Consider the following 10523-nt stretch of genomic DNA (forward strand, 5'->3'; position numbering starts at 1 on the left):
TCCCTCCTCCTTTTTATTCTGCTCTTTTCCCTGGAGTTTAGTATGCTGAAGCCTTGGCTCCTGGCCTCATTAGTGCTCATTCATGTGATGTTTGGCCCCCAGGAAGATCCAGTTAGATGCTGCAGAGGAGGGACTGGGGTTCTCGGCTCCCACCTCTCCAGAGCACTGACCATCAACTCTCCCCGGCGCGTTTACCGAATCCACTTTTAGAGCACGGGATCTGAAAACACCTAGTCTAGATTCAAATCCGTTTCTTCACCTTTCAGTTGTGTGAGTCAGGAGAGAGACCTTTCTCTCTGTGCCTCTAATACCCCTCTGTAAAACAGGACCCAAGGCTAGTGCAAGAGCTTAAGGAGGCAAACCAAGCGACTGAACAATACCTGAAGACTGTTTTAATTAGTCCTCATGACTGGCTAGGCAGTGTGAATGCTGGCATGCCTCCCATTTGCACAGGAACTGAGGCTCAGAGAAATACACCTTTGCTACAAGTCACACAGCTAAGAAGACAACATCCTCCGAATGGAACCCTGATCTGTTTAGCTACAAAAACTAATCATGCCTGAGAGAGTTTTGCAGTAGCTGTTCGGAGAAAACACGACTATCTGCAAAATCCAAGCCTAGGAGAGGGGCTTGGGTGTACAAGGCAATTTTCAGACACTCCCTGCAGTGGCGATAGCCCGACCTGTCCTTCAGCCTCGGACTTCTGGCGGGTTCTTTCCTGGTGTTAGCCCAGTGCTACTGGGAAAGGAGGCAGTGGTGAGGCTCTAACTTGCAGTGATTCGCACCGTGCTGGGAAAATCATGTCGGAGCAGCAACGGCAAGGAGCCGAGCGCGACCTCTACCGGGACACGTGGGTGCGCTACCTGGGTGAGCGTGGGAGTGAGAGACTCAGCGACCCCATCACTCTGGGAAACAGTAGTCGTGGGATGCGGATCTGGAGTCTGAAGGAAAAGGTTGGGCAGGAGATTGGGCTCAGGACAGGACCAGGGACTTGTCCAAGGTCACACAGCACTCTCTCCGCGGGTCTCTGCTGGAGGCACAAGCCGCTGCGTGGTTTGCCGTCTGTGATGATGAAGCACTAGCCATGGGGTCAGAGGATCTGGATTCCTACAGCCTGCCATCCCTTGGTGCTTCCTGAGCCTCAGTTTCCTCTTTTGCAAAAAGGGCTGAACACGAGGCATTGTCGGGTGCTGATTTTAAGAGTTGACTAGCCTGAAAGGCCTTGACACTTGTTAATTGTCAGTGGAACCCACCCGTCTGTCATTGGTGCAGATTCCCAGAACCACAGCTAGGGGTCTCTGATCAACAATGAGCTATGAACTTCTTTGTTGGCGTCAGTCCACAACCCCGAAACCAAAAGGTAAAGTCACTTGACTTAGATCACCTGCCCCATTGTAGTTTAGCAGACTAGGATTAGAAGCAGCTCTCTGTATAGCGCCCCCTCGTGGAACAGCCTGCGGGCTGGAGAATTAACTGCCTTTTCCCTCCAGGCTATGCTAATGAGGTGGGGGAGGCTTTCCGCTCCCTGGTGCCCAAAGCTGTGGTGTGGCTGAGCTATGGCGTGTCCAGCTCCTACGTGCTTGCTGATGCCATTGACAAAGGCAAGAAGGCAGGAGAGGTGAGTGCTAGTTCACCCTTCCAACTCCATCCTGGTGTGGGTCAGTGTGCAGCCTTGCATGTGGGACAGTCCTAGCCGTGTTAGCATCCTGCGGTCCATAAGCTAACCCTATTTGTAGGCTAGTTCATCCCCACCTGACCAACCCACATGGGTTGGAAGTGGCAGTCAGTACTTCTGGATGTCGGCAAGTCATCCTCGACCCTGAGTGTAGCCCAGAGTCCCCCTCCCAGCTTCCTTCTGCCCTGCCCCTCGTTCCTCCTCCCCGCTCTGCCCTCATGCTTCTGCCTATTGGTTTCCTGCTTCTGCTCCAGCTGGGTTAAATGTCTTTGTATCTACCAGGTGCCAAGCCCTGAAGCCGGCCGCGGCACCAGAGTGACCCTGGCTGTGGTCGACACCTTTGTGTGGCAGTCTCTGGCCTCTGTGGCCATCCCAGGCTTCACTATCAACCGTCTGTGTGCTGCCTCTCTCTATGTCCTGGGCTCTATGACCCGCTGGCCCCTGACTGTCCGCAAATGGACCACCACCACACTTGGGCTGCTGGCCATCCCCGTCATCGTCCACCCCATTGACAGGTATGTGTCTTCGGCCTGCAGGTAGAGTTAGGCTTTGAGAGCTGTGGGCGCAGAACCACAGCATCAGAGGCAGGGCAGAGGAAGTAGAGAGGGCATCTGTACCCTTGTCATAGGATGTAGCAGATACTTTGACCATGTGGGTGCTGGGAATTGAACTCAGGACCTCTGAAAGAGCAGCCAGTGCTCTTAACCTCTGAACAATCTCTCCAGCCTCCAGAAATACATTTTAAAAAAAGAACTAGATGTATGTATCAATCCAAATAGACCAAGATATAGTATGAGCAGAGGTCTGGGGGTGGGGTGGGGTGGGGCATAACTGACCCTGAGTCTCACAGTGAGTGCTTTATCCACCTTGCCTCAGTTTCCCCAACTGTAGAAAGAACAGGAAGATGGTTGTTATTCTCAGGGGGTTAGGTTTGACTTTCCTAAGTAGCCCAAGTGGGAGGAGAATGGTAAAATGGGGCCCAACCTGGTTGCTGTTGGTACCCTGTATCTAGGACTCTTTCCCTAAAGTCCAGTGTGTTTCCTCACTCTTAGCTACCTGCTTACCGTGTCTTCTCTTCTTGCAGGTCAGTAGACTTCCTCCTGGATTCCAGCCTGCGTAAACTGTACCCATCGGTGGGGAAGCCCAGCTCCTCCTGACCCGGCCTGTGCCCTGCCCATGACTGGCCCGCTCACATCAGAGAATGTGGACACTTGGCTGTTTGGTGTCCACGACACTGGCATCCAAGTGGGTTCAAAGTAACGGATGCTTAGAGACAAAAACCTTGAGGAGTGTTAGCTGCAGTGAGTCCCAGAGGTGGGACCTGACCCTGTGGTTGTACTGAGTGGGAGTTGACGCTGGCTGGGCATGTGTTCTGAAATATTTTTTAAGTATTTATTTTATGAGTATAAGTGTTTTAGCTGCATGTATGTGTGTTTGTGCACTACCCTTGGAGGTTTAAAGAGGTCACTGGACCACCTGAAACTGGAATTAGGGACGATTGTGAGCCACTATGTGGGTGCTGAAAACTGAACCTGGTTTCTTTGCAAGAGCAGCCAGTGTTCCTAACCACAGAAGTACCTCTCAGCCTCTAGACCTATCTTCTGATGAAAAAGTTAGACCCTCCCATGGAAGAGAAGGCCACTAAAGCCCAGAGAAGACATGGGATACTCCTAAGGTTATGGACAGCTGAGGACCAGGCTATCCAGATGCTCTAGGTCACTTTGTGGTAATGTGGCTGAGTGACTTAGGGAAGAGCACAGAGGTGCAGCCTTTGGGACACTCAGGATAGAGTCTCTGGCCAGCCCATCCCCGCTGCAGGAGCTGTCGGGGTCTGGTTGGGAGGCAAGACAATCATACACCAAGTGCTAGTCCAATAAACCCTTAAGCAATGGTATTTTCTTTTCTTCATTGGGAAAAGTAGGGATGCAACCACACCAACAGCATCGAAGGAGAAGTGGGCTGGTTTCCTGGCTCTACCAGAAGGGGTGTGGGGAGAACAAGGGAGGGATGTTCCCAAGCCTGTTCAAGAGGAATATCAGATCCAACGAACCAAAAAGGAAGGGAGGGAGGAAGGAAGGGTCTGAAATGAAGGTTTAGGTGGGGAGAAATGAGAGGGTGTTTCATGTGGAAAGGTGGTATGGTGTCGTTGATGGGGTTGGGGTGGGGTCTCCAGAGCCGTGGCAGGGAGTCTGGACTGAATTCTAGACCTTAGAAGAAGTGTTGGAAAGTCTTGGAGACAATGTGGAGGAAGAGGAAACCTTAATTTGCTGCTGGGGAGATGCAAACTGGTGTAGCCATTATGGAAGTCAGTACGGAGGCTCCTCAGAAAATGAGAAATAAAATGACTTCATGACCAGCCATACCACTCCTGGGCGGGTGCCCAAAGAACTCTATCCTCAGACACGACTTGCACATCCATGCTCATTGCTACCCGGTTCACACTAGCTAGGAAATGGAACAGCCTACGGGCAGATGAATGAATAATAAAATGTATTACATAATAGACTTTTATTTAGCTATAAAAATGATAAGAAGATGTAAGGAAAATGGATGGAAGAGCATGCCTGCGTCTTAACTGTTTATGCTGTAAGGTCCCTGTCACAGGCCTTCTCTGGTCCTTAGAATTTAGACCTGGAAAGGAGAGTCATGCCATCTACCCTCCTCCTGGGCTAGTGGGAGGGCCAGAGCAGTGTGTCACTGGTCAGTGTTTAACCACTGGCTTCTTTAGGATAGAGAGACTCTATTGCTCAAGTCCATGCAAAGATGCTCCCATTGTGTCCTCTTTAAGGCCACCCAAGTGAAGCCCTTGAACACAACCAGGAACAACGTCACATTACCTAGGTGACTGCCAGAGCAGTTCCTTTGAAGGACGCCATCAGCCCGGCTCTGCTGTGTCTCATCTGGCACATGCACATCCGTGATCATAAATTAGGAACAGGAAGGATGTGTGTGTGGGGGGGGGGGGGGGCACCAGGCAGCATCTACTCACCTCATAAAACCCCAGTAAGAACCAAAGTTTGTTTCCGCCGAGGTTCACCCCGCAGAGCCAATGCACTCACTAGGCATGTGTGAGGAGCCACAAACAGGAGCACAGCTGCCCCTAAAGCTGCCACACAAGGCCCGCACCCACGACGATGATGGCTTCCGCATGGCTGTATGAGGTCCCCTCCCTAGTCCTGCCTGACCTGGTTACTTCTAGCCCTTCCCTAGAGCAGACCTGTGCGCTCCTGGCTGAGAGGAGTGGCTGGACACTGCCCTATGAAAAAGGTTAAATGTCAACAGAGTCCAGTTGTGATCTTTTGTAAGCAGCCGCCACCGAACTCATAGGATGGGGGCAGTTTGGCTCTTAGGAGAGTCCTGAACAACAGACCACAAGGACAATAATAAGCTTTAACAATTATAACCACACACTAGAGTAAGAGCTTTTCCAGACTTGCAAACTGATTGTTTCTGGAGTTTTCCACTTAGTGTTTGGACAGCAACTGACTACAGGTAATTGCTGCATAGAAAGGAAAACCACGGACAAGACGGTAGATAGAAATTACCTCAGCAGGGGCTGAAGGGGATGGCTCAGCGGGGAAAAGCTTTTGAAATCATGGGTGCACTGCAGGTTGTCCTGAGATCCACCAGTGTTCAAATCTGAGATAATTGCTTCTGGAAGCTTGGCCTTAACATTGTGTAATCATGAGCAATAAAGTCAAGGGTAATGTCTTCACACGCTGAAGCAATAAGGGAATGAAAGGACAGATTGAGAAAGGCTCATAAGAAAGACACCTATAGCCAGGCCCACACCTTTATCTGAGCACTGAGGAGGGCTGAGATAGGTGGATCTCTGAGTTCAAGGCCAACCTGGGCTACACAGAGTCCTGGCTAGCCAGGGCCACATAACAAGGTCCTGTCTCAAACAAAACAAAAACAGCAAAGAAACCTACCTCTAGAACCCTGCTAACTTCAGGTTCTCCAGATTGGTACAACTGGTGGCAATCTCAGAGTCACCTGGAATGGCATCCAGGTTTGATAGAGAAGGATGACCCACAGGAGTGGCGTGGCTGGGCTTGAGGATTGTTCAACACTGCAGACATGGCTTCCAAACTCTTGGGTTTAAAAGCTTGAACCAGGCATGGTGGCTCAAGCCTTTAATCCTGGCACTCAGGAGCCAGAGGCAGATGGATCTGAGGCTAGCCTGGTCTACAAAGCAAAAAAGAAGGATAAGGAGAAAAATAAAACTTATAGTTAGCCTGCCTTGGCTTCCAGAGACCCTCTTCGGCCTTGCTGGTGGTCATGGGACCCCAAAAGGGCCCTGATAGTGCAGACGTGGAAGCAGGTTGCTGCTCCATGATCAGGTTTCCTCCCTGGCAGGACTAGGCTGTGAGGGCCCAGGCCAGGGCTTGGTGGCACCTGATTTGTGGCTTCAGGCAGAGCCAATGAAGGGAGCTAAGGTCTGCCTCAGCTCCTCCCTTCTTCATTGAAGTGTTTGCTTCCAAAGATGGACTGGGGAGTTACCTAGCAAACAAGCTGCTCTTTTATCCCAGGAGACAAGATTTCTCTGTGTAGCCTTGGCTGTCCTGGAACTTGCTCTGTAGACCAAGGCAGCCTCAAATTTACAGAGATCTGCCTGCCTCTGCCTCCACCAACCAGGGCTCTCTGCAAGACTCTTAAGTTCTTCTCACTGCAGGATTCTTGTTTGATTCAGGATAGTCCATTGGGCTCCTGAGGCTCCCATGGGATATGACCAACAAGGTACCCTTTCAAAGGAACTGATATGACAGGAAGAGGGTAAGGTCCACCCCAAAGCAGGCTAGCAGGGCCTATGATGAACCCCAGGCATCTTCAGGGGAGACTGTTGGCAGGAGGCTACAGTGAGTAGGTATGGCTAGGCAGCCCCCAGGCCTTATGGCTTTGTTCTAGAACACCCTGGCAGTTAGGTCTCCAAGCAAGCCCTGGCTAGTTTTAGGGAACACTAAAAATCTCCACCAGGGGCAGCATGCCTCAATATGCCTTTGTTGACTGGTCAAAATGGCCATTGATTTCTCATTTCTCAAATTTCTCAGTGGCTCCATTTCTCCTAGTGGCCCCAGAGACCCAGCCCTTCATATGGTAAGGGTCTCGATAGGATTGCCATGTAGACCAGGATGGCCTGGGACTTATTTTGCAGCCCAGACTGGCTTCAGACTTGCTGATTGTTATGTCTCAGGTACACTCTATTCTTTGGGTGAACTTATTCCTTTTTTCTTCCATCCTCTCTCCTCAATTCTTTTTATCCTTCTCACTTCTTTTAAAAATATGTTGTGTGAGCACATAGGTGCAGTGCCGGTAGTGGCCAGAAGAGGGCGCTGGATCCCCTAGAGCTGAAGTAACAGGTGTTCGTGAGCTGGGAGCCAAGCTCTGCTTTTCTGGGAAATCAATAAGCGCCCTTGAGCTCTGAGCCATCTCTTCAGCCTCCCCTCACACTTCTCTCCCTTGTTCTTCATTACAGGCTTGCCGAATAAAATACAGGATGATGTAGGAAGAGGGATGTTTGAAAAAGAATATGAAAAGGAAAAAAAAAAGGAAAATCTATATGAAAACCAGTGTTTTTGCAAATTTCCTAAAAAAATGCATGTATTTAAAAGTTTCATTAACATTACCTTACACAGGGCTGTGCGGTGGTGGTGCACACCTTTAATCCCAGTACTAGGGAGGCAGAGGCAGGTGGATCTCTGAGAGTTCAAGGCCAGCCTGGTCTACAGAGTGAGTTTCAGGACAGGCTCTAAAACTATACAGAGAAACCCTGTCTCAAAAAACCAAAACAACAACAACAACAACAACAACAACAAATATTGCCTTACACAGAATCTATGGCCTCCCAGAAGCCGTAGATAATTGAACAAAAAGCCAGTGACAGGTGTGGGACCCCTTTTTCACAGTGTTGGTGAGGGGTCCACACCCCCCAAACAATAAGACTGTCGTCATCACTCTTGGTTACCCAGGCCTTACTAGAATAGGTAAAACTTCACCTGCTGAGGACACCACACACTTTGCTCACGGGACGTGGGAAATCAAGCTGGTGCTGACCTGAGAACATCCTCCCCATGACTAGATCTCACAGTGCCAGGAGTGCTGTGCAGGCTGCTGGGGGAGAAAAGCCATCAGGAACCCGGCCCAGATGTGCACCCTGTAAACTACAATAATGACGAGCCTGGAGAGATGCGCCCCCTGGTGCAATAATGGCCTGGACCTTATTGGGGTAACCAATAGCGTTCTCATTGGAATTAAGGTGTATTCTGCAGGAGACAACTCATGTCTAGTACTGTACCTGGTCACCAATCTGTGGCTGGAGAGGTCATAGGACCTACTGTTATCATTTTGCTAAAGGAATATAGTGTCACAATACCTTTTAAACACTTAACCTTTTACCCATATGCAACTCTCACCCTCATCCAAGAAACTTCTTTACACGGTGCATGGTGGTTATACAGAGTCATGACTGATCGACGTGCGGAGAGGAAGTGACAGGGAGTTCTCAGTCCTTAACGGGACATTGTGTCACTCCCTACACTGCAGGACACAGGACGTTTGTGAGAGCCAGAGGCTGGGGAAGATTGCTGTGACATGACATTTTCTGGCTATGACAGGGCCAACGCGCTCATCAGCTCACGGCAGCTGTGGTCGCCAGCGCACAACCAAATCAGACAGTACTCCAGGACGAAAAGGGAAGGGGCTCATGAGGCCCTCCCTGAGCTGAAGAGCTATCGGTAGCTGACAACCTCTGGAAGAAAGAGTTTATCTTCTTCAACAGTGACCCATGGCAGTTGCCCATGCTACAGTGGCTGGAGCCCAATAGCCATGAACGTTGGGTGGCACTAACTGGACTCAGTGCGTTAGAAACACAGATGGAGATGAAGTTGGGAACATTGTACCGGGGGGGGGGGGATTCTGGGAGGAGTTGGAGTGGGAGAACGAGGAGCGAATGTGATGTAAACACTTGGTGGTTGCGTGTGAAATGACCACGGAACAGTCAATATGTTTGAAAAGATATGGGATGCTCAGTTAGACTTTAATGTTAGATAAGGAATACATTTTAAGTGCCATCCAATATCACCCTTTTATTCTTTCAGAGTCTGACTGCTTTCTCTTCTTCACCTTTCCTTCCCTCTTTTGTGATTCTGGGTACTTTCCCCTCCCCTGCCTACTCAAGAAGGAGGGGCAGTCTTAGCCCATTTGGAAATTCACCCAGGAAGCTGGAGGTCATAAAGCAAAGTGGACACCCTGGCTCTGGTCCAATTCCACCATCCGCAGGCTGAAGAAAACAGGGCCAGTGCTGTTGGAAGCCCAGTTCCTGTCCTGGCTAGTGTTATGTCAACATGACACAAGCTAGAGTCATCTGAGAGGAGGGAGCCTCAGTTGAGGAAAAACCACCATAAGATGGCTGTAAGGCATTTTCTCAATTAGTGATCAATGGGAGAAGACCCAGCTCATGGTGGGTGGTGCCCTCCCTGGCCAGGTGGTCCCGGATTCTGTAAGAAGGTGGACTGAACAAGCCATAGGGAGCAAGTCAGTAAGCAGCACCCCTCCATGGCCTCTGCATCAGCTTCTGCCTCCAGGTTCCTACCTTCTGTGAGTTCCTGCCCTCACTGTCTTTGATGATGAGCTGTTAAGTGGAACTGGGAGTGAAATAAATGCTTTCCTTCCCAGGTTGCTTTTGGTCATAGTGTTTCATTCCAGCAATAGAAACCCTAAGACAGTTCTTTTTTTAAAAATAATTATTATGTACACAATATTCTGTCTGTGTGTATGCCTGCAGGCCAGAGGAGGGCACCAGACCCCATTACAGATGGTTGTAAGCCACCATGTGGTTGCTGGGAATTGAACTCAGGACCTTTGGAAGAGCAGGCAATGCTCTTAACCTCTGAGCCATCTCTCCAGCCCCCTAAGACAGTTCCTATCTATAAGATGGGCATAAGAGCCTGTGCCCTTAAGTGTGTGCATGGCTCTACTCCCCTCCACAGAATATCATTAGCTTGGCGAGTCAGGTTTCACATTCATCTGCCACTCACGGTGCATCTTATGGCATCAGCAGGGCCCTTGGGTTCTGGCCCATGCTCATTCTATGAACTAGTCATCTCTTGGCAAGCATTGCACCAGGAGATGGGCACGCAAGCCGGTGTCTATGTACCATGCACAGGACAAGAAGCTGAGAAAGAAACTGGAAGCCTTGTCCCAGCTCCCCGGGGCTGTGGTGAACATCATGTGGTCATTTCTACAGACACAGAGCTAGCAGAGGACAGAACACCAGGCCCAGGAGTGCAAGACCCTTCCAGCCCTCTGTGAGACCCTTTGAACAATCTGCTTAAGCAATGTGGCTCTTGATTACTCGGGCTGTCCAATCAGGGTGGTTACCTCTTCCATCTACAAAAAGGTACTGGAGGGGTGGGGTTACCCAGTACACTCTACTGAAGGGTGCAGGGCAATCAAACCATTTCTTTTATCCTTGTCAGAGCAGAGTCTTTTGATGGGGTATCATGGGGGCAGTTTAGAGCAATACCTTCTGACTAAATAAACAAATACTCAGGTCCTAGATCTGCCGCTTAAGGCTATATGACACGGAGTGGCTAGGTCAGCCTCTCTGAGCCCAGTTTCTTCATTCATAAAGTGACTTTAATAAGGGTATTGGGGTGGTGTGACGATGGCATGAGCTAAACTTGTAAAGCACTTGGGACGGTGACACTCCTCACCAAACAACAGCTGTCATTTTTGCTTTGCCCAGCAGCAGAGAGAATTGGTCATGACTTCTTTTGCTTTGGGGAAAATTATTTTAATTGCTGAAAATATGTGCTGTGAGGTCAAAAGGAAGGAGGTGTTTATGGGA

General features: G+C 49.8%; 1 protein-coding gene across 1 annotated transcript; it reads left to right on the plus strand.

The window, feature by feature from the left end:
- Window positions 1-687: 687 nt before the first annotated feature.
- LOC121459534 (mitochondrial fission process protein 1) lies at window positions 688-3658 on the plus strand. The gene is made up of 4 exons (XM_041669422.1): window positions 688-867; window positions 1491-1618; window positions 1958-2190; window positions 2760-3658. Exons 1-4 carry the CDS (start codon window positions 801-803, stop codon window positions 2830-2832), a joined length of 501 nt encoding a protein of 166 aa, XP_041525356.1. The 5' UTR covers window positions 688-800; the 3' UTR covers window positions 2833-3658.
- Window positions 3659-10523: the final 6865 nt, after the last annotated feature.

This window comes from Microtus oregoni, unplaced genomic scaffold (genome assembly GCF_018167655.1).
Source record: "Microtus oregoni isolate MIOR12 unplaced genomic scaffold, Mior012 000019F_ref0000042, whole genome shotgun sequence".
Classification (NCBI taxonomy): Eukaryota; Metazoa; Chordata; class Mammalia; order Rodentia; family Cricetidae; genus Microtus; species Microtus oregoni.

Coding starts and splice junctions, on each gene's coding strand:
- LOC121459534 (XM_041669422.1), top strand. CDS start 801: ATGTCGGAGCAGCAACGGCAAGGAGCCGAGCGCGACCTCTACCGGGAC. Junction 1,619..1,957: donor AAGGCAAGAAGGCAGGAGAG/GTGAGTGCTAGT, acceptor TGTATCTACCAG/GTGCCAAGCCCTGAAGCCGG. Junction 2,191..2,759: donor ATCGTCCACCCCATTGACAG/GTATGTGTCTTC, acceptor CTCTTCTTGCAG/GTCAGTAGACTTCCTCCTGG.